This window comes from Dromaius novaehollandiae, chromosome 8 (assembly GCF_036370855.1).
Source record: "Dromaius novaehollandiae isolate bDroNov1 chromosome 8, bDroNov1.hap1, whole genome shotgun sequence".
Lineage (NCBI taxonomy): Eukaryota > Metazoa > Chordata > Aves > Casuariiformes > Dromaiidae > Dromaius > Dromaius novaehollandiae.
This window is the reverse complement of record NC_088105.1, coordinates 20,580,370-20,603,281: the sequence shown is the minus strand read 5'-3', so window position 1 is coordinate 20,603,281 and position 22,912 is coordinate 20,580,370. Positions and strand designations below refer to the sequence as shown.

At 34.6% G+C, this 22,912-nt stretch overlaps 1 protein-coding gene across 2 annotated transcripts in view; it reads left to right on the top strand.

The window, feature by feature from the left end:
* AGL (amylo-alpha-1, 6-glucosidase, 4-alpha-glucanotransferase) overlaps positions 1–22,405 on the top strand; it is a 37,429-nt gene extending 15,024 nt beyond the window's left edge. The window contains exons 12-33 of one of the 2 annotated variants that reach the window (XM_026094212.2): positions 214–337; positions 930–1,093; positions 1,622–1,723; positions 1,952–2,104; positions 2,185–2,335; positions 3,575–3,699; positions 3,795–3,907; positions 4,025–4,159; positions 4,670–4,800; positions 5,407–5,543; positions 6,914–7,047; positions 8,036–8,211; positions 9,942–10,044; positions 10,919–11,144; positions 11,614–11,725; positions 12,110–12,245; positions 14,125–14,237; positions 15,586–15,797; positions 16,431–16,528; positions 17,105–17,192; positions 17,282–17,415; positions 19,259–22,405. In XM_026094212.2, the coding sequence (XP_025949997.1) occupies positions 214–337; positions 930–1,093; positions 1,622–1,723; positions 1,952–2,104; positions 2,185–2,335; positions 3,575–3,699; positions 3,795–3,907; positions 4,025–4,159; positions 4,670–4,800; positions 5,407–5,543; positions 6,914–7,047; positions 8,036–8,211; positions 9,942–10,044; positions 10,919–11,144; positions 11,614–11,725; positions 12,110–12,245; positions 14,125–14,237; positions 15,586–15,797; positions 16,431–16,528; positions 17,105–17,192; positions 17,282–17,415; positions 19,259–19,376 (2,985 nt within the window). In that variant the 3' untranslated portion in view covers positions 19,377–22,405. The remainder of the gene's footprint in view (positions 1–213; positions 338–929; positions 1,094–1,621; positions 1,724–1,951; positions 2,105–2,184; positions 2,336–3,574; positions 3,700–3,794; positions 3,908–4,024; positions 4,160–4,669; positions 4,801–5,406; positions 5,544–6,913; positions 7,048–8,035; positions 8,212–9,941; positions 10,045–10,918; positions 11,145–11,613; positions 11,726–12,109; positions 12,246–14,124; positions 14,238–15,585; positions 15,798–16,430; positions 16,529–17,104; positions 17,193–17,281; positions 17,416–19,258) is intronic. The other variant, XM_026094213.2, reaches the window with a different exon arrangement.
* The last annotated feature ends 507 nt before the right edge of the window (positions 22,406–22,912 follow it).

Genomic DNA, 22,912 nt, shown 5'->3' with positions numbered 1-22,912 from the left:
ACTTCTTCTGTGTTGTATCCTAATTCTTGATTTTTGCCTATATTTGTGTGTATCATCTTGTGTATAATTTTTTCATTCCTTAATTTTGGCTTTCTATTTGTCTTTGCTGCATGGCATTTTCCCATTGTCCAATCCTTGCCTAGCTTTGAAACTTGTCCCTTTTTGTGTCTACCTTTCCTCTTTCTGTGGCTTTTTTGGCTGTGCTTTTTGCAGTACATGCTGGACACAGCTAGAAAATTGCGAGCCGACTTGTATGTAGTGGCTGAACTGTTCACAGGAAATGAGGAGCTGGACAATATCTTTGTGAATAGTCTGGGCATTACCTCCTTAATAAGAGGTAGGCTTGCTGTGTATGTAGTTTTCTTTCCCACCAGAGATTATAGATGATGTGCTTTTTACAAAGAGAAGGTTCCCTCTGGGTTATGCGCTTTCATTACATTTAGTGTGAAATTAATAGGTACAGTTTCTGTATTGTGACTTTTTTGATACTCATCAACAAAATACAGTATTGGCTGAAAACTGAGAGGAGACAGCCTGCGTTAGTTTGGAGAACGTTAAACATTTCACTCGTATTCTAGCAGGAGAGAAGTTTTAGTGCAGCTTTGCTATGCGAGTGCTGTATCATGTCTCTTGCTAATTGATTTTTGTTGCATGAGTTTCTTAAAGTTTGTTAGAAACACATCTCAGATCTTTTTGCTTTTTTCCCCTCATCCATTTCTACCTTAATATGTTATAGTAAATAGCATACTTCCAGGTTGTGTATTCACATTAGAGAATAAAATTAATGCCTGCCTCTCTCCTTCTCTCTTTCTCTTTCCATTACGTAACACACCCACATAAAAATGTAAAATGTTGTGTTAACATCTCTGTGCATGCTATCCTCTACGGTAGTTATTCTCATGCAAACACTTACAGACTTTATTCTTTAGAGGCAATGACTGCTTATAATAGCCATGAAGAGGGAAGATTAGTTTATCGTTTTGGAGGTGAACCTGTTGGCTCTTTTGTTCAGCCACGTTTGAGACCTTTGATGCCAGCTATTGCTCATGCACTGTTTATGGATATTACACATGATAATGAATGTCCAATTCAGGTGAGCACTTAACTGTAGTTTAAGTATTACATTTGATCTTTTCTAAATTGGTATTTTTGAACCATGGGAGGGCTGGATGTAATTTGGATTTTGTTTGAGTGGTATTTAGTAAAAATGTGTTTCAGATCTTCAGGTTTTCATGCAGTGACTAACATTCTATAGAAACACTTGCTGACTTTCACGATTTTGTCTTTTAAGGAGAACAGTATAAAGGTATTTAATAATGAGCTGTTTTGATTCTTTCATTCCAGCTACTGTAAGTGGTTCTCCCTACCTGTTCTCCTTAGCTTCTGTTCTGCAGGAGAGAATGGGAGAGAGAATAGTGGAATTGGAGTGCTTATTTTAGAGGCTTGTTCTTACATCGTTTTTGTTAATATATCCGTAGTAATTTTTTCAGTACTATGATTGAGGAAATGATGATCAGTTCCTCTGTTAAATTGAGTTCATCTTCTATATGCTGGATGCATGTTTGGGAGAGAATGAATTGTGTATTTGATTCACTTTGTACCTGTTTATTTTTTAACCTAGCACCGATCTGCATACGATGCTCTTCCTAGTGCAATGATTGTTTCCATGGCATGCTGTGCTACAGGAAGCACCAAAGGCTATGATGAGCTAGTACCACACCAGGTCTGTGATTACAATTACATTTTTTAAGAAATGATTTAGAAATTAAACTTTGTTCTTGTCCTGGGATATACATTTTAATGTCATTTATTTCAAATTCCAAGCAGTTGACTAGCCATCGTTACTTTGGATTGCCTAATTTTACATGAAACTTGAATTGATTATGTATTTGGAACCCCCAGCCGGTTTTCAGTGTGGCTGATACTTGTTTAAACCTTAATTCCTTTACAGATTTCTGTAGTATCTGAAGAGAGGTTTTATTCAAAATGGAATCCAGCAGCACACCTGACTTCTGGTGAAGCTAATTTCCAAACAGGAATTTTGGCAGGAAAGCTGGCTATAAACAGGCTGCATCAGGAGCTGGGGGCTAAAGGCTTTAATCAGGCAAGAAGTGAGAATGGCATTGCATTTTCTCAATATTTGTTTTCTGAGTGAGCACAGTTGTCACGATATGTCTTTTCTAGGTGTATGTGGATCAAGTTGATGAAGATATAGTGGCAGTGACAAGACACTGTCCTAACACACACCAGTCTGTTGTGGCTGTAAGTCGAACTGCTTTCAGAGATCCTAAAACTTCCTTCTACAGTAGAGAAGTACCTGAAATGTGTATCCCAGGTAATCAGATTTATGTTTAAGAGATGACAGATGTATAGAAAATTCAATTCATTTGAACTGCATACTTTTAACTTCTCACACTGATTTTGCATGTTTGAATGATCAGTGTGTAACATACCTTTTACATGTACCAATATGTATGCACTCTAAGTGGTTAAAGAAAAAAATAACGGACTTAAATCCTTTAGACTTTTTAAAGGCACTTGTGTTCTGAATATACTTCCTGCTCTGAGCTCCCCATGAAAATATGTTTTTGTTTACTTTCCTGGTTGTGAACTGGTAAGAATAAACTAACAGAAAATGATTAATTGTTAGAGGGAGAAGGGGGAAATTATTATTTGTAAAGTGTTATACTGGAAAAAAACTAAACTTCATGGTATTTGTGGGTATGCATACTAGTCAGCTTTCTTATATGGAGCTATTTGGGGGTTTTAAAACACAGCTTAATAGGAAACAACATCACAGTGTGTAAGTTAATATGTAGAAAATATAAATATTTTATTAATAATTTTATAATTAATATATAATTAATTTACAATTAAATATTATATATTTATATTATATAGATAGTATTAATTTGGTATGCAATGTTTTTACTATACTTTGTAATGCAATGTATAGCAGCCTGTACATCTTACCTGGTAATGTTTCTGAAGAGAAGTTTTCCACGTTGGCTTTTAAGTATACCTAGTTTTGTGTGTGTGTGTGTGTGTGCGCGCACGCGTATTTTTGTTTTAAAGTCAGTCATGCTACATGTTAAGACATACACAAGTGGCTGCAAGAATTGTTCCTTAGTTTGTAAATTATTGAAAGGATAGAGAAAATTAGGGTGTTTGTATATTGACAGAAGTTGTTATTCTTTGAAAATAAAACATCTTTAGCTGCCGGCTAAAGCCGGTCTAATACAGAGTCTGCTAAAAGATGACAGAGAAGCTAATAGAGCTGATGATAAGTAAAAGACATGTCCTGATTCAATCCATGATTAATTTCATGAGTAACTTATTACGAAACGACAAAATTACAGTTTAAAATACAACACAGTGAATGTGTAATAAATGTTTATGGGATGTTTATAGCACCTCTCCATGTGCTTTGTCTCATTTGGTGGTTGTTTAGTCGTCCAGCTGAGACTTGTATTTCATGGGGTTTTTGGTTTTTGATTTTGCTTCATGTTTTCGAAAGAATCAATTTCCACGTAGAGTATCTTAACTACAACATGATTTATTTAACTTTTTACAGGAAAAATCGAGGAAGTAGTACTTGAGGCTAGAACTATTGAGAGAAATGCTAGTCCTTACAAAAAAGATGAGCATTTTATAAATGGATTGCCTAATTTCACAGTAGAACTCAGAGAACATATTCAGGTAATTAGTCTCCTTCTCCCATGCTCTGATGTAATATATTATCATTTATGATGTTTCATATAAATTTCAGTTGCAAATATGTTTTCTTTTCTAAGATTAAAGACAGTAAAATTATAAAGCAAGCTGGAACTGCCATAAAAGGGCCAAATGAATTTGTTCAAGAAATAGAATTTGAAAATTTAACACCAGGAAGTGTAATAGTGTTCAGGTACGTTACACTAATTGCCAAATAGTTGTTTTAGTTAAAATAGAGCAACAGGATTTCTTGTTTGGGAAAAGTTATTGGAGTTGCTAGATTTCTGTAAGTCATACATTCATGTTTCAGAGTTAGTCTCGACCCAAAGGCACAAGAGGCTGTTGGTATACTCCGCAATCATCTGATCCAGTTCAGCCCTCATTTTAAATCTGGTAGTCTTCCTGATGATCGTTCGGCACCAATATTAACAACTCTATTTTCTTCGTAAGTATTCCTTAGGTTTCTGAAGTAGAACCATGCATATACCACATAGCTACAGTAGAAGTGAAGAACAGTATGTAAGTTTAGAGTATTTTTCTCATACTATGGATGGATGTGGATTGTTGGAGTGTAAATAAAAACTCTTAGATGTTCTTTTTATATGTGTAGTATTAAAAGGGGTTAATAGAAGATTCTCAGGCTCTGTTCAGGTTCTGTGTAATTGCTGCTTAAAGTAGATTTACCAACGTAGGGTGCTTGTCAGTGTTGAGGTATGTTTGTTAGGGATCAGTACTTAATCTCTTAAATCTGTATTTCTGTATACTCAAACCTGAGCAGAATTGCTCAGAACTGCTGGAAAGTCAGACTCTTAATTTCCAAGACTTAAGTGGTGAGCGAGTTGTATCTATTTAGTTATTTTAACTAAAATATGAAACTAAACTTGTTTGTGAAATCCTTTCTCTATTAATATAGCTCTGGGGTTTGTTTCCCCTCCCACCTCCCTTTTTTTCCCAGTATTGCATCTAAACTAACTTTGGCTGACCTAAATCAAGTACTATATAGGTGTGAGGCAGAAGAACAAGAAGATGGTGGAGGTTGCTATAATATACCAAACTGGTCACCACTGAAGTATGCTGGTCTCCAAGGTAGTAATCTCAGTATTCTTTTTTTCTATTGAGGAAAAAAAAAAATAGTTTTTCAATCCCAAACCCTTAGTACTGTTCTATGGCTTGTGCCACTGTTCCCTTTTGGGATTAAAAAAGATTGTTTTTTCTGCTTAACCATGCTAATCATTGTTGTACCCTAAGGAATCAAATTGAGGCAACATACTAAAACAGGAACCCTCTTTTTCAATAGCTTGCGCTGCAAAATACATTCCAATATGCATCTTAACAGCAGTGCTCTTGCATTTAAATTTGGGAGGAAAAAAAAGTGCATCCGGTGAAAAATCACCTTAATTAAATCTTACGCATTACTAGATTTCAGAAGAGTCAATCATTTATCAAACGTTTGACTTTCATTTTGCTACTTACCCCATAATGGGAAATTTTGGTGACTGTCTTGAATGTACAGTACATCCTCTAAGGAAATTGCAAGTGCTTTGAATCCTAACTGTCTCTGCAGCTCAAGAGAAATAGTACAGTTAAATCCGATTAATGCTGCTATTGCTCTGTAGCCATTTACTCTGAGAATAGCGATTGCTGTTTGTGATAATTGTGTCCTGTAATACAGAGTTGGGTTTGTATCCTCAGGGTTAATGTCAGTGATGGCAGACATTAGACCAAAGAATGATTTGGGTCATCCATTTTGTGATAATTTAAGATCTGGAGATTGGATGATTGACTATGTCAGTAATCGTCTGATTTCACGTGCAGGAGCCTGTGCGGAAGTGAGTAAAAATACATATTTGGTGACTTCGAGGTTTTAAGTTTTTTTTCCTTTTCAGTTACTGCTGTGTTCTTACTTTCAGTCCATCTATAAAGTATTTCTTTTAGACAATTAAACCATTCATGTTTTCTTCCCTCTCCTCAACCCTGTTTACAAATAGGCAGCAAAAGGAAATTGAAAAAAGTGTAGGGCACGGGGGGCATTGTCAGCTGTTGCATCAAGGACTGTAATGATCCCTCCTTATTTATTCCTTACTTTCCCTCAAATAAAAATTAAGTAATGATTTTTTAATCCAGAAGAGGGTCTGAATACTACTGAGCTATATACAATTATGATAAACTTATGCTAAGATTGCATAATCAAGCACTGAAAAGTTAGGAAATACCAAAATTCAGATTTCTGGTTTTACCTGCATTACAATACGGTCCTTTGTTTCTTTGTCACTTTTATTTTTTCTGCAATAAAATTGGGGGGGTTTTCAGTTCACAAGATGGAGGCATGCTTTGTGTCATTTATATAATGAGTATAATAAAAAAGGCTGTGGCATTCTTACTTTGGTACTGAAGTTGGAAGTGTAGTGATATAAAGGAGGAGAATGGGTAAAGTGGTTGGATGTCCTACTGAAGTGAATGCTGAATCTGACTTTGAAGATAGGAGCTTGTCTAGAAAGGGAGTTTCTGTATGATACTAGCTCAGGCTCCAGATTCAGTGCTCTTCAGAGATTATCACTTATTTCATCTGCTTATTTTTCTGAGTTCTGCCGATGTTGCATCACGTTTTGCAGAAATACAAAGTGCCAATACCTATACTGAAGTCATGGAGCTAAATTTTACAATTTTGCTGTTTTATATAGTTTTTTCCCTCTTTCCCGTCTTAATTTCGAAGTTAAAAATACAGTGTTATCATGTAGTATATTCACACGTGCTTTGTCTGTCATCTGTGTAGTGTCATCTGCACGGTTTGAATCTTTGGTGGCAGTGACTTTGTAGAAAGTTGTCATGTTCTTCTTTAACAGTGCTGGGATGAAAAGAGGGAAATATTTCTCAGATGTCAAATACTTGCTAATGATGCAAAAACAGTGAAGCTCCAGAACCCTGAGTCCCAGACCTAGCTCTGCAGGCGTTTTCTCTAGTGGCCATGCATAATTTAGCCTTGTGATAGTTCTTTTAATCCCTTGCTTTCTCTCTTCAGTCCTGTTTTTTCCAGCAATCAAAATTCCGCTTGCCGCACTTGGTTCATAACAACAGCTTTGAGTTGCAGCCTTACTGAGTTGGATATAATGTATATAAACTGTGATAAATTGGATGGATCCTGAGTGCACTTGTTCTTGAATTCTAGTGTTATTAACATCTAATAATATTATTTTAATAGGTGGGTAAGTGGTTGAAGGCCATGTTTGTCTACTTAAAGAGAATTCCACGTTACCTCATCCCATGTTACTTTGATGCCATATTAGTGGGTGCATACACAACGCTTCTGGATGTGGCATGGCATCAGATGTCTAGGTATGCTTGCAATAGTGGAGATCTGTAGATACCTGTATTAATTGCACCTTTTGTATTTTATCTGTTGGAGAATATATTTAAAATGTTTTCATATTCATGTTGCCCAATGGAAAAGGGTAAGATCGTAGTGAAAATCAGATCCATCTTCTAATGGCAGTGATTTAGAAGGTTGAAAGCTCAGATGTCTCTTACGGGTTTGAATTTATAACCACTGCTGGCAGTGCACAGTAGGAGGGTGAAATCTTAAGCCAGCATTCATCTGCTGGGCTTAGGAGACACTCTTCCTACAGTTTTAGCAGAAGTGCAAATGCTTCCTTAAAGCTTGGTTGGGAGGCGGGAGGGATACTGGATTGTACTTGATTCTGATGCTCTGTTCAACATTTCTATAATGCAGTTAAATATCCTTCATTTACTGAGCACTTTGCTTAGTTTGTGAAAGCCACTCTTTAATCTTCAACGCCCATTTTTGCTTTGTTTCTTGGAGAGGGAAGGGAGATTGGTATAATGGAGGTTTTATTCTAGTTATGAACTTTCTAAACAGGCTTTCTTTTGTAAAAATAGAGATGTCAAAATGGCCCAAGAGTTTGGTATGGCTGCGATATCACGTGGAAAGTAGTCTATTTTGCGGGTTAAAAAAAATGTTTGGAGGCGAATCTTCAGATCTGTGTGTAGGTATCAAAATAGACTGATTTTCTTACCCTTTTCCAATGAAGTATTGGACATCCAACACTTCCATTAGCATTAATAACCTAAAGTTTAAGGCATGACTTTGGGCAGCCATTTGTGGAAAAAAAAATTTAAGTGACTGACAAATTGAAGCCTGCGTACAAAGTTAATTAATGCTTAACACTCATACTAACTAATTCTGTTAGTTTGTTGTATTTGTTATAAAATTTGTAAAAGTCTTATGTGAATGAAAGAGAGTCCACTTTAAAGACTGGTGTTGCTGAATGCAATGTTATTTTAATATAATTACATTGAATTACAGCTTTGTGCAGAATGGATCAACATTTGTTAAACACCTCTCACTGGGTTCAGTCCAGATGTGTGGGATAGGAAAGTATTCTTGCCTGCCAGACCTGTCGCCTTCCTTACATGATGTTCCCTGTAGGCTGAATGAGATTACAAATGAGAAAGAACAGTGTTGTGCTTCCTTGGCAGCTGGTAAGTGAGGACAACATCGAATATATAAAAAAGTAAGTCTTACAAAACAGTTAAACTGTTTTCAATAACTATTAAAATCGTGTCCGTTGTACCTGGAACCTAAGCATCAGCAACCATGTATAAACTGTAGGTAGCCGTTCTCTTCATTCCTCCCCTGTGTTTAACTTGTGTTTAAGGTAAAGGCTCGTCCATTTGAAAATGTGGAAGTTTTGTCTAGTAATGCTTCTTGGGAACAACCTTTTTGCTCTTCTTGAACAAGGGCTTGTATACATTTTATTTTAGAGATATTTTTAATCATATCCAATTCTGTCCTATATGGAGATCCATGTTCTCTTTCTTTCTGAATGATTCAGTTGATGCATGTACTTCTCAAAATAGTTTTTCTTTTTTCAATTTTAGATACAAATTTAAGAATTGAATTCTAAAGGAGTACAACTGTGAAATTATTTATAAGTTTTCAGAAAAATGTAGGAACTACTGACAGCAGACCAGAATATCCTTTGATCTCCAAAAGGGGCCAACAGTAGATGCTTAGGAAAGAGTGTGAAAGCAGGGTCAGCAGACAGTGATTATTCTTCTAAATGTTCTGCCAGCATCTGGCAGTCTCTGAACTGGGGACTTGCCTATGCCAAAAGTATTATCTTCTGTATTTATTATGATAAAATGGATTTTTTTTTTGCCCCCTGTGAGTTGGCCCATTCCTTTTCTGAAACCATAGGAACTTCTAGCCTCCACAGATTCTAGGGCCTCTGTCTCATTGTGGTCTTTTACTTCTTTTTGTTGTCTGTCTTTCTCTCATGGAATTTTATTGTTTGTAGTTTCTGGATTTCAGCAACATTCCATTTGCCTATTTTACTGTTGCCCAGAAGCACAGAATGAGCGTTGTTCTCTTAAATTAAGTATAGAGGTTAATTAAACTGAAGGGTTTGGGTTTAATATTCCCTTCACATACTCACTAGTTGTGTCTGTGAGATTTTTAACTCTTACATGGATTGTTATTCCGTGAATACTTTGGACAGATGTGTAGATGATAGAAGTTACAATTTTGTTCTAGCAAGTATGCACGACAGGCTGTTTTAAAACTACCACGTGGAATTTTTGTTTGTTTTTGATTGAAAAAGTCTAATAAATGGAGGAAAAGTCAAGGATGGACTTTACCATAGCAGTTACTATGCCTTAACAGGCAGAATCATTCTAACAATTACAAGTTATAATGTTTCTATTAAAATACAGTTCTTAAAAGCTGCTGGGAAAGAGGAGCAGGATTCCCTTTATAGTGTCTGAGAACATTATTAGTTTGAAGAAATTTATAGTTGTCCAGTTTTATCCCTTCTATGCTACTGAGATGGCGTAGCTCTAGTATGAAAACTCTTGGCAAAAAACTGTAATACATCTCGTCTTAGTTCTAGTCCTTTTTATTATTGGAGGGGTGGCGTTTGGTTATGTTACAATGTACTTTAATCAAAAAAACCCAAAATATGACTGTGTTTTCAGGAGAAATTCTGTTGCATGATTTTGAAGTTCTATATAGAGAATTGTTCTAAATATGCAGAGTTTTATTTCATTTCTTATCAAGAATATTATCTAGGAAACAGTTTGTTATAATAAAAAATAATAAAAATAATCCATGTGACTATATATGAACTTCTCCATTTGGTTTGTACCTACAAGTGTGTTTGGAGAATTTGGCCATACCAACAAATGAGATGGACAGTGACATTTCTTTTTAGGTTTACCTCACTTTTCTTCTGGAATTTTTCGCTCTTGGGGAAGGGATACCTTTATAGCACTGAGAGGTCTAATGTTAATTACTGGACGTTATCTAGAAGCAAGGTAAGATTGACTGAGTCTTAGTTCTTACTGTTGTCGGAAATCGTTCTGCAGGTGTTAATGTAGTTAGGAAAAAGGGGTACTGCCACAACCTGTGAGGAAATGCAAGCTGCTATAAACAAGTGCTTTCTTAGCACTGACATGAAGCCGATACTCCAGTTCTGTATAGATAAGGTAGCTTAAATACGTGTAACACCACTGCTTGTCCTTACACAAACTGATGTGCTTAATGTGTGCTTACACCATTGTTGCTGAGCAATAATTTTGTAATTATTGCTATATGAATTTGAAGTAGCATCCTATTTTAATTCAGAAAGGTAAGATTGCATGTATATCGTGTGATTTTGGTGACTACTAGTATTTGTCTATAAATACTAGAGCTCAGCTAACTGTAGATAGTTATAATCTGATATCTGTGTATGTAAATGTTTAATCTGATAAATGAGCAAATAAAATATGAGCCAAGTTTCTTCACTTGATAGTTTCATTAATCCTTTAATTTGAATGGAGTTCTCTACAGGACACACACACAGAAGTGAGTTGGTTTAGATCTACATTGCAGTCTATGAAAAAGCAAGATACCTTTTCCATATTAGCAGATGTTGCACATTTTGTAAAACAAACTGTTTTAAATGTATTAATGTTGCAGGTTTGGGGGGGGTAGTGGATATATTTTTATTGTAAAGATAGTTCATGCTAAACAAAGTCATTTGTAGCTTTCAACAGCAAAGTTTTCACATCTGTCATTAAGATCCTGTTTATCCCCTTGACTTACCTTGCTATTAAAATATACTTGTATACTTTGTACTTACTTTGGACAATAATGGTCTTGTAAGTAACTTAATCAAGACTTTTTCTTTTCTTTTTTTTATTCTAGAAACATAATTTTAGCATTTGGTGGGACTTTAAGACATGGTCTTATTCCCAATCTGCTCGGCCAGGGAACGCATGCCAGATTCAACTGTCGTGATGCTGTATGGTGGTGGCTTCAGTGTATCCAGGATTATTGTAAAATTGTTCCAAATGGATTAGACATTCTCAGGTGTCCTGTTTCCAGGATGTATCCAAGAGATGACTCTTCTCCTCAGCCTGCAGGCACTATGGTAAAGATGACTTAAGATTTAAAAACACTTTAACACAACTATAAATTTTTAATAGAAAGATGTAATGTTTATAGCAACAAGAACCTGTTGCTATGTGTTGTTTATGGTGAAAATTGATTATAGAGTAAGAATTTTGTATTTTAGGCACTCCTTATTATGTCTACATCACTTTACTAGATAAGTGAGAATTGGGGGAGGGGGGAGGGATGAAGAAAGAAAAATACCATCAACTTTTCTTCTAAAATTTTGGTTTGCTTTTTATCTTGAGAAAAATGTGTATATTAAAAATTCTTGTAAAATGTATCCCATTGCAGTTGACAAAGATGCTACCAAAATACTAGATGCTTTTCTTCTGAAGTAATATAAACTACAGTTTAAGAATTGCTACTATTTGCACATTTGCTAGAGCCTTTCTGCTTATTTTTCATCTTGCCTTTTCCATATCGCCCATGTCATGCAATCAATCTAGGATCAACCACTTTATGAAGTAATACAGGAAGCAATGCAACGACACATGGAAGGCATAAATTTCCGAGAAAGGAATGCTGGTCCACAGATAGATCAAAACATGAGAGATGAAGGTAACAAATATATAGAACACTGGATATGGATTTCAAAAGATGATGATTATATTTTATATTTTATTTTCTCCAGCTTTTGCATTTTTTTGAAAAATTAGTTGCATGCCTAATGCTACTTAAGCAATATTACTGTTAATACACTTAATGTATTCATTGTTTGGTTTCAGCGGTTGTTTATATGCTGTGGAACAAGTCACCTTTAAATTAAAACTCACTCAAAAAGTACAGCTGCATTTGGAAACCCACCTCAGATTTCCTTGGGGGGGGGATGGGGAGGAGTCCTTTAGTTTGGAGGTTTGGGTTGGTTTGTGTGGGAGTTTGGGGCGGGGGGTTGTTTGTTTTGTTTAATATGTGGACTTCATGTGTGGTATTCTTGCTTGGCAGGTTTTAATGTAACGGCAGGTGTTGACCACGAAACTGGCTTTGTCTTTGGAGGGAGCCGCTTCAATTGTGGCACCTGGATGGATAAAATGGGAGAGAGTGACAGAGCTCGTAACAAAGGAATACCTGCTACTCCAAGGTACAAAATCCAAGCTTTTGTGGGGGTTGGATTTTTTTTTTTAAACTGAAATTCTTCTGCAGAATTACTGTGCCCTCCATTAACACATCTGAGAGATGTTCTTTCTGATGTGCTAAATAATTCTGCAATCCATTTGACTACTAAAAGGTTAATTTCAACTTTCTGGTTTTTGCTCATCTGAAGAAAAAATGTGTTTAAAAAAAACTCAGCTGTGGACATAAACTTAGCTCTGTATGCAGAATCTGCTTTTGTATTCAAGTAGTGAAACAACTGCAGAAGAATTGTGTGCTTGCAATACTAGATTACTGGGAAATGATTATAAGTTGTTGTAGCAGATGTCTATTGATCATTGTTTTGTAGTTCAAATATTTCCTGTTTAGAATTCAAAAGTATCTACAATATCTATTTGAGATTAATCAAGATTAAACATTTTTAAAATAAGCTCTTTACTACGTGCCAGCAAACTGCTGCACATATTTTGGCTTGGGCTTGAGCATCAGTTTCAAATCAATTGCTAGCTGAGAGTGAGAAGCAAAAAGAAAATGCATCTTGTTTGACTGTCAGACATTTTAATTGGGAACCAAGAGAGGTTGTGGGACCTGCCCTAGAGAGGTTAAGCTTCAATGGTACTGGAGAAAAATAAGTAATATGCAGTGAAATTAAATATGATACAACGTGAAATTTACGTGAAAGATAGTTATGTGGGTAAGTATCCAAAAACCAACTCCTGCACCTAGTAGTTTCTGCCACATTGATTTCAGATGTTCTTTAGTAAAATGAGCCCTTGATTTTTTGAATTTACATTGAAGAAAAATCTGTATAATATGAGGAGAAATAGTGAGGCAGCATAATACGCTTCTGGAACCAGTTACAACTCCACCCAGACTGATTAAAAGCAGGCCAGTGAATGCGACAGAACAAAGGCTGGGCTGTGCTGATAGTCCCGACCTCTGATTTTGCTTGTGTGATTGTGAACTTTCAAGCTAGACTACAGGCAGTAAACTGTCGTTGTCCTTTTCCATAAAGGAGGTAAGGTACCACTTTTCCTCAAGCAAACAGTTCTTCACAGTGACAGCATCATAATTCAAAAAAAAAAAAAAAAGACAGCTCTTGAGGCAGTTTTGCCAATTATCAGTATGTCTCCAATGGTTCTCTTTATGTGGTGTTTATTAATAAAGTTTTTGGCAAGCTGATTTCAGTGTCTTTTCAGTCTTCCAGATCACTTAGGATTTGCCTTCATTTTATTTACTTGATTGCTCTATAATATTTTTGCTACAAGGATCTACTCTGCTCATTTTCACGGAACAGTTTTCAGCATTTAGATCATCTGCAGATTGTGACTATAGTAAAAGGAATTACATTTGAATTATTTTTTCTGTTTGGATTATAATATTGGATAGCTTGTTTATCTTCCTGATCCCACTTTTTCCCCCTTTTGCTTCCTTCATTGAATATGTGTTCAAAGCTAGTAGGAGAAAATTGAAAGTGGATAATGGTGCTGTGGATGACTGGTGACTCTTATTTAGTAATAAAAGTCATTTTAGGTTTCAGATTCTTGGCAAAGTTTTATTATAATCAAGGAAAACATGATTTAAAAAAGAAAAAAAAATATTGTGTAAGATGGAAATAATGTTCTCGTGCAGTAGAAAATGCCTGGAAAAGACATGGGAATGCATGTGCCAAATACTTAATAGACTCCCTATGAAATTTTCAGACAAACAATTTTGTCTTTTTTTTTTTAAATCAGGTATGGTGTGGGCTGCAATAACCAATGGGAAAAATACAGTTTCTAAATACGCTGGTATCTGAAAAAAAAATCTGTAATCTTAATAGCCTTCCTAAAATAATTCTTGGGCTTTTTTTATGATTATTATTCTAGAGATGGCTCTGCTGTGGAAATTGTTGGTCTGTGCAAGTCAACTGTTCGCTGGTTGCAGGATTTAGTTAAGAAAAATGTGTTTCCGTACCATGGAGTCACGATAAAAAGACACGGTAAACAGGCACATCTCATAACTGTAAAATCAGAGTATGAAAATAACTGAAGCAGTGAAATACTAGCCATATAATGTCAGGGATGATTATCAAACCACTCAAAAAGGTTTAGGGGAAGAGGAGAAAAACTTAAGTGAATATCTTGTATGATTAAAATCTTTCATTACAAAAAGAAATTCTTCAGAGTCAATATTGTCTTGTGACTATTTCAAATGCTTTATTCCATATTGAGTTCTGTGTTCACAAAAGAATTTGGGAGCCCAAATACCACTTCTCAAATGGATGTCAGTGATAGGATTACACTTACAGTGCAGCGGTGAATATACATGCTGTGCGAAGCCATTTTACTGTTTACTAAAGGTAATATTGGGAAACAACTTAATGATTCTTTTTATTCAGTTTTAGAAAATGCAAATGTAAGGCCTCTTCATATCTGTCCTAGACAGTACAAGTCCTTAGATCATTAAGTTATTTGTCATTTCAGGATTTCCTAAAATCTATGGCTGGAGTAAGACAACTCAGAACCCAGCAGTACTATAACCTATAGATGTAGAAATAATACTTATGACTTTGCTTCAGTTTGTTGCTTCAGAATCAAGCAACTTTTTTAGACTTTATTTGGATGTTTGTACACTCCCTACTGTTGTCAACCTCGTGTAATTAAGATGAGTTTAAACTTTGTTCATATACCAATGAATCTATTTTAAAATTAGCCTTAATTTCTATTCACAATTTATGCTTTGTCTCTTAATGATATTCTTAGTGTTCGTTTCTAGAAAACTTTTTTTTTTTTTTTTTTTTTGCCTACTACTTTTAAATTTTGGTAGTATTGTCCTTTTTTGCCGTATTCCAATTGTGGTTTATTTGTTGAGAAAAGCAAGTAATACTCTTTTACCTACTTAATACAAAACTAATGGTTCTTTCATGAAATCATTGCTTATCTAACATGTATGCACAGCTTATTCAGGAGGATATCCCTAGCACAGTTCCGCTAACTAAAACCTTCTAAAGAAATTTAGACAAATTCAAATTCTTCTGAAATAAATATACAATTCTTCTTTGCTCTAATTTTGGTAAACCATAGTGGTAGTAAGATAAGTAATACTTTTTTTAATTTCCAAATAGTAAACCATTTTGGTTCTTTTATATAAAGTATTATGCTCTCTATCTGTTTGTCTATCACCTTGTAAATAATAACTTTTTGCAATGCTACTGTGGCCCTCATTGTGTGAGGAATCACTTAAGTACAATAAAATTAGGCAAAACAGTAAAATTGGGCATAAGCATACCTCTATTGCTACCACTGTGGCTGTTTCAGAAGATAAAACCTGTATGTAATATATTGCAGGGAAGGAGGAGACTATCACATATGATCAGTGGAACAGAAAAATTCAAGGACACTTTGAAAGGTTGTTCTTTGTCTCTGAGAACCCAGCAGATCCTAATGAAAAACATCCAAATCTTGTTCACAAACGTGGAATTTACAAAGACAGCTATGGAGCTTCAAGTCCATGGTGTGATTACCAACTCAGGCCAAATTTTACAATAGCAATGGTTGTGGTAAGTGAGGGGAAAAAATGCACTTCAAAGTATTTTCTTTCTTATTGATTTAAACTTACATTTGCATGGCATTATATCAGGGAAGACTCATTGCTTAAAATAACTTTTGGAAACTTTTTTTTTTTCTTTTCCGTACTTTCAGTATTGATCCCTCTTAGAACATCCCCTAAAAATACAGCCCCTGAGAGGACTTGCCTACATGCAACTGCAGTCTAATGTATCACTAGGATAGTGTGCAGTGTTTTTGATTTGTTTTAAGGTTAGGTTTGGGTGGGCATTTTTTTCCTCAGATTAGCTAAAAAAGCGTGGAGTATTTTGGGTTTGTGTGGCTTGTTTGTTTGTTTTCCCCTCTTTATGGGGCTTTCTAAAGAGATTAAATATACCTTAAAAAAACAAAAAACAAAGAAAACCTCACACAGTGACCATCTGCTGTCTTCTTACTTACTCTGGCTCATATGTTCTAGAAAAGCAATAGAAAATATATAACTGTATTTTGACTCAGTAATAAAATAATTATGCTTTGGGGTTTTTTTGTTTTTGTTTTTGTTTTTGTTTTTTTTTTACATTAATATAAGCAGTCTTATGTTTGCACATGCACAGCATTTACTTATTAAATCTCAATTATTTTATTAGGCTCCTGAGCTGTTCACACCTCAGAAAGCTTGGAAAGCTCTGCAGATAGCAGAGGAAAAACTACTTGGTCCATTAGGCATGAAAACTTTAGACCCAGAGTAAGTACAGTAGATATAAGAACAAGTGTTAATCACAAAACCAGACAATAGAAATTATTTGATGGGTGCTGGCAGTCTACTTTTTTTTTTTTTTTTTTTTTTAAGTTCTTACAAATACCTGTGAAATAAGGCTGTAAAAATACTTCAGGACAAAATATTTTGCTGTTCTGAAAGTCCATTCAATTGATATTACCTATGTAGACATCACTAGGTGTTCTTGAATGCCCCATAGCATGCATGTCAAATTTGGTATTATAAAAGATGTTGAATTTGATACATACTCATATATATGAAATAGTGTGCATCATTATAGTTTGAATAAAAGAAGACAAAATTATGAATACAAGTCATTCCAAGATGCTAACCATTTTTCCACTGGTTTATTATTATTATTATTATTATTATAGTATTTGGAATTCTGTTGTCATGTAAAATGAAGAACTTCATTGACTTGCATAAAGTAACCATCATAAAAAGTAAATGCCATAATTATGACAAATTTTTGACTCATTTTTGCCTTCAGGTATTTGTGTAACTTGTCTTAACGCTTTGCATATTTTTTTTTCTTTCTTGCAGTGATATGGTTTACTGTGGAATATATGATAATGCTCTTGACAATGATAACTACAATGTAGCCAAAGGTTTTAATTATCACCAAGGACCTGTAAGAGTCTGTTTCTTCCATCTTAGAAAAAAATGTCACTTTTTCAAACTGACAGCTATAGTAATCATCTCTTATCATTCTTTGCTTAGGAATGGCTGTGGCCTATTGGATATTTTCTTCGTGCCAAACTGTACTTCTCAAAGTTGATTGGTCCAGAAATTTATGCAAAAACTGTACTTTTGATTAAAAACGTTCTTTCTCGCCACTATGTTCATCTTGAAAGGTAGGACACCAGCTAACATGCATTCAAAATACTCATTCAAGTTAGTGGTATCCAGTATACAACTGCATGTAAAAGGTACGGATCTGTAATATAAATAGCATCCATTTTCTACATACAGAGTTCACAACTGTATGGGCTACTGCAGATCTCACACTTTCAAGTACTGCTAAGATCTAGTACATTTTAGATTTTGAATTGGTAATCTTTACCCTTGTGAAGACTGGGGGAAATAAAATTTAGGAGTCTAGTTTCTTTTGCATAGCACTTTTTTCTGAAAGTCATTTTTTGGTATCTTTGAAACATTTTCACTTTTAAAACAACCTGCAAAGCAAAATAGTGGAAAGGCTAGTAGTGACAGGTTAAAACTGTGATAAATGAGTTTATGCAAAATACTGTTAGGATTTCATGTGTTATAACTGAGCAAATTAGTATGACTGTTTAAGAATCTTAATAGTCTTACTACTCTAACAAGACAGAGGAGCTTGCTATAGCAATTTTGGTCCTTCTTAAATGTTCCTTATCAATTTGATTCCTCCCTTTTAAAATACATTTTTCCCTCTACTATATTTTTCATTCTCAAGGATTTCTACAACAAAACAAAGATATTTCCCTTGACACCTCTTCCATGTACTCTGTTCTACAAATACTGACCCCAGCACTTCATATTTGAAGTTCATGCATGTATTTATTTGTACCTGTATGGGTAACTCAGTTGATTTTGATACGACTGGACATGACAGAAGGGTTTGTCTAGCTACGTGAGGAGGAAAAGATTTTTTTTTCAAACAAATCTTCATCTTGCTCAGCAACTCATCCAAAAAAATAAGCTGCTTATGTAAAAGAAAGAAATAGTGGTGAAACTTGATGGACCTGATTTCTTTGTTATTGGTCTATCTTTTACCTTGTTTTCCTGAACTATATTTTACATTCAGTAAAAAAAAAAAAAAAGGCATTTCTTTTGCATTTTCTTATTTTTTTTAAATCTTCCTTGAAATATATTTACAAATTGATACTGTACTTATCATTAAACACCTTGAATATATGGTCATAAGGCATCATGAGTTAAAAGTTGCAGTCATGACAAGAATCCTATATGCCTATAGCATATGATTGTTGGTTACCTTTTTACAATGTTTTAATTGAATATTCAGCTCTGATTTCTTAATGCAATGGGTATTTCCCAGCTGGTTGCAGTAAATACTGTAAAATATCCATTCATGATTTAGTACTACCAAATAACTTTCAGTTTGTTAACATTCTTGGGTTTTTCTATCTTGCTACTTAAGTAGTATACTCTACTCTGTCTTTATTTCATTTGTGTACAGAATTTGTAAGTTTTTGCAAAGAATTCATTTATAATAATTTATAAGTATTTCTATAATTACATTGTTTTCTTTTTCTTTCCTATGGAGGAAAAAGGTTTATACAATCATAGCATCTTCCAATCTAATTAACTTCTTAGCATTATTGCCAAGTTTCAAGCATAGCTGAAATACCAGTTATCACAAAGATCACAGGTTCTGCCAGCTGCAAAACTATCTGAGCGGGAAAAAGGAAGAACATTCCAGTTGAAAAAAGGGTGTAGCACAGGCTTATATGTTAATAGTATCAAAGAGTCCACTTTGAAGGAGAGATAGCCGCGCAAATAACTACAATTCCCAGCTGCTGAAAAAAATGGAATCGGAACTCAGTTATTGCATACTATACTGTGTCTGTAGGGAAAAAGACTTTTTAGTCGCAGTGTTCAGCTTCCTACTGAAATCGTGATCTGAAAGGTTTTATAATAAAATGCTCTTTCAATTTTGGTGTGTAATCTAACAGTATTTTGTTTTTCTTCAATCAGATCATCCTGGAAGGGGCTTCCAGAACTGACCAATGAAAATGGCCAGTACTGTCCTTTTAGCTGTGAAAGTCAGGCCTGGTCAATTGCTGTTATCCTTGAAGTTCTTCATGACTTGTAAAATTTGCTTTTGATTTGCTTTGGTGATACTTGCACAGTCTTCTCATTATGGGGCATAAATGAACACTTGGATCACACTGCGATGGAAGTGTTCTGTTCTGCACAATCACTTAAGCTGTGTCCTAAGTTTTAAAGGTGCTGAATGACAGCAGCTCCTATGCACTATACTTGTGCATTTTTTTTGATTTTGTTTTTTTGAGAATCTAGCCATAACAATAAAATAAGCTGCAGTGCACACTTCATGCAGGAACTTTTAGATAAGGGTAATTTTAGGAATATTCACAAGCTTATTTTAAGTAGCTTTGATTTTTAGAGTTTCCAAATTAAAATCTTACATGTAACAGTGGGTTGGTTTTTTCATAGACTAAAAATATGAAAAACAGCTCTTTCAAGCTAACACTGGTGATGGTCTTTTTCCTTTGTCTCTTCAAAAGTAAAGTGATATTTTGCGCACACTTGCTTAAAGGTGAGTAGACTAACCTATAGCTCTGTGATTTTAGTATTCTTTGTGCTACAGCACCATAGACTAATGAAGGCAGAATATGTTTCTTGTTGAACTGTATTGGGAGGGGGTTTTTGTATGTGTTCAGTTGAATGTTGCATTTAGGTAACAACAAAAATAAAGTTTAAGAATACAGTAATAAAGTAACCTTACACAGTCATATATAAAATTTTCAAGAATTTTAAAATACTTTGGGAGTTATAACTCTTGAGCAATGATAAGGTAATACCCCATGCTCATCAATTTATAAATTTATTTAAATGTGGACCATGCGGTCAATTTATTTCTTCATTTAAATCTGTCTTTTACCATGAGGAAATCAGAAGAAATATGCACATGTGCATATGGAGGTCATTGGGGGAGGTCAAAGGTCCAGAAGCCAGTGTTTTTGGCTTAACTTCAGTTAATTTATCAAAGACACATGGCCACCTCAGCCCTTTATCCATAGTAAAACTCTGGCTCTGTTGAAGCAGGTGGAAATAACTTTCTCGACTTCAGTAGGAAAAGGAATTCACTTACCTCCACAGAGAAGATGAGGTTTCTAGGCCTTCTGAACTTAGATACTAAATCTGTGTGTAGTTCTTTGGGAATGGCACTCAGGTAAAATATGTATGTTCTTTAATATTTAGATACATATATGCCCTTATCTGACCTCAATTCAGTGTTCCCGAACTGAAGGGTAGTTGATGGAAGTGCATTTTTAATTCCTAACTCTATTCATATGAATCTTCCATCTTAGAGCAACAAATAGGAAGTGAGGCTGAAAAATAACATTTTCAGCATCACAATGGAGGGGGGAGAGGGAGAGCAGAAGTGACAGTGCATTTCTTAATGCTTAACAATATATGCTGAAAATAAAAAACCTGGCCTACCTGTTATTAGTTTATTATAATTAAAGCCTGGGTATATTTTATTACATCTATATTTTAAAAATATTCTTTACCCTGTTTAAAGTGCAGTGCAAGTGTGCTGTCTTATTCAGGGAAATGTGTTTTGGATATATTTAAAAGCAAGTTAATAGACTGAAGATAGAAGAACTGTAAGAAGCAGCCACACACAATTTAGATGAAAGGTTAATAATAAACTTAAGTGTTTGAACTCTGTTGCTAAAGTGTTCAACACTTAAAAGTTACAGTTAAGGACAGTGCATATTTCACCTGAAGTTTTGAGGTGCTATAGTAGATGGCTTGGGAAACTTGCTTTCTTACTTGACAAGAATGCATGAGATATGTCATTTGATCAAAAACTTTACCGAAATGTCAACAACAGATTATTAAAAAAAAAAATATATATATATATATATGTTTTTTGTGCATTAAAAATAAATGAACTGAACTTTCCCAAATTCTTGATAATGATATTAAGGTTTATGTCCCACTATATCACTAGTTACTGACTCTTTTCCTAGACAGTTATTTCTAGTTTACTATTTCAAGGTACATTTTATTGTTAATGTGCTTTAGAAATTGGGAAGAATATGGTAGAAGAAATTGTTCTTACTTGTTTGATGAAAATATTTTAAATTTAAAGTGGAGCCAAAGAACTATGACTATTGAAAAAGATTTCCACAAGATGTCAACTTATATACACCAGCAAGAACACTCTTTCATTGTTGAAAAATATCTGGGACAAATTATTCATTAACATCTCCCCACTTTATCATGGATAACTTTTGAAAGCTTTGGAAACTGCATAGTTGTTGCAGAGCGCATATTTGCCATGGATAGTATGTTTTTCTAACCTAATAACATTTTAAAAGAGAAATCACATGTGTTTACACAAATGCATGTCATGAAATTTTTAAGCGTATGCATATTTATAATGTTGCTTCTACACTGATCAGCTGCACAGTTTTAGTGACAGATAAATGCTTAGTTGACTAGCAACAAAAATAAGATTTGAGGTTACAGCTGTTTGGAGTTTTTTTTTTCCTTGATCACAAACCTATTCAATACTTTTAGTCAAGCTGTACAATTTAAAAATGAAGAGGGAGGAAAGCAGTGTTAGATTTAACATTTTACGAGAAGATTTTCATATAGATAAACTCTGTACCTGTCATAATCCCCTAAAAATAGTTGACTACCTTGTGAAATTTTGATCCTGAACTGTATTTTCATTCATTACTGTCATTTATATTACACACTTGAAAAATTACAGTAACAAAGTTATAATCAGTAAAATATTTTTGTAAGTAAACTAAAGAACTAAATAAGAACTGTGGATCCACTGTGTACCACTTGGTATTTCTTGACCTGTATGCACTCAAGACCTTTTTTTCCTCTCAGTTGAAACAGATTTTAATTGTTACCACTGTTTTTATTCAGTAAATAACTTATTTATTTAGAGATCATTAACTTGAGCATACAAATAAAATGTATCATTCTAGCACTGCATGTTGTAATTTAAAATACTGTTCCATACTTGAATTTTACACACCTCTGTCTAGCACAGTAACTACTGATTTTAGAAACAGGTCACTTCCATTTATTTGTGAGCTGCACAAAATAAAATTCTTTTGTTCAATCAGAGTTAAGCTTTTTTTCATTGTAACTTAAAGAAAAGCCAGCGTTACATAAAGGATGATGCTTGTTTGGGTTTCACAGTTTTACACACCACGGAGAGCAGATCATGAACTCCTTAGGTCAAACACTAACAAGTATTGTCAACAATAATCGGCTCTTAGAAATACTACATAATTGTGAGACACTGTCAGCTCTCTCAGACCAAAAGAGCTCCAGCTGTCCCTTCCAACAGAAGTTATTTTGCAGTCCTAATTTTAAATCATGGTGTTATAAATCTCCAAGGAAGCTGGGACTCCGAACAGCTGCCACACTGTTGTTAAATAACTTTCTGCACACAATTTCAAGGGAGGAGGAAAAAATAAATGACTTCCTTTATCATGTGCTATCTTTAATTCCATCTCCACATACGACTCTCCAGTGCTAAGTCTGAGGCTGACATACTTCCTCAAAACAAAAATGGAAATATCTTGCATTCACCCTGTGACTGCATTACTATGCCCTACCTTTCTCTCA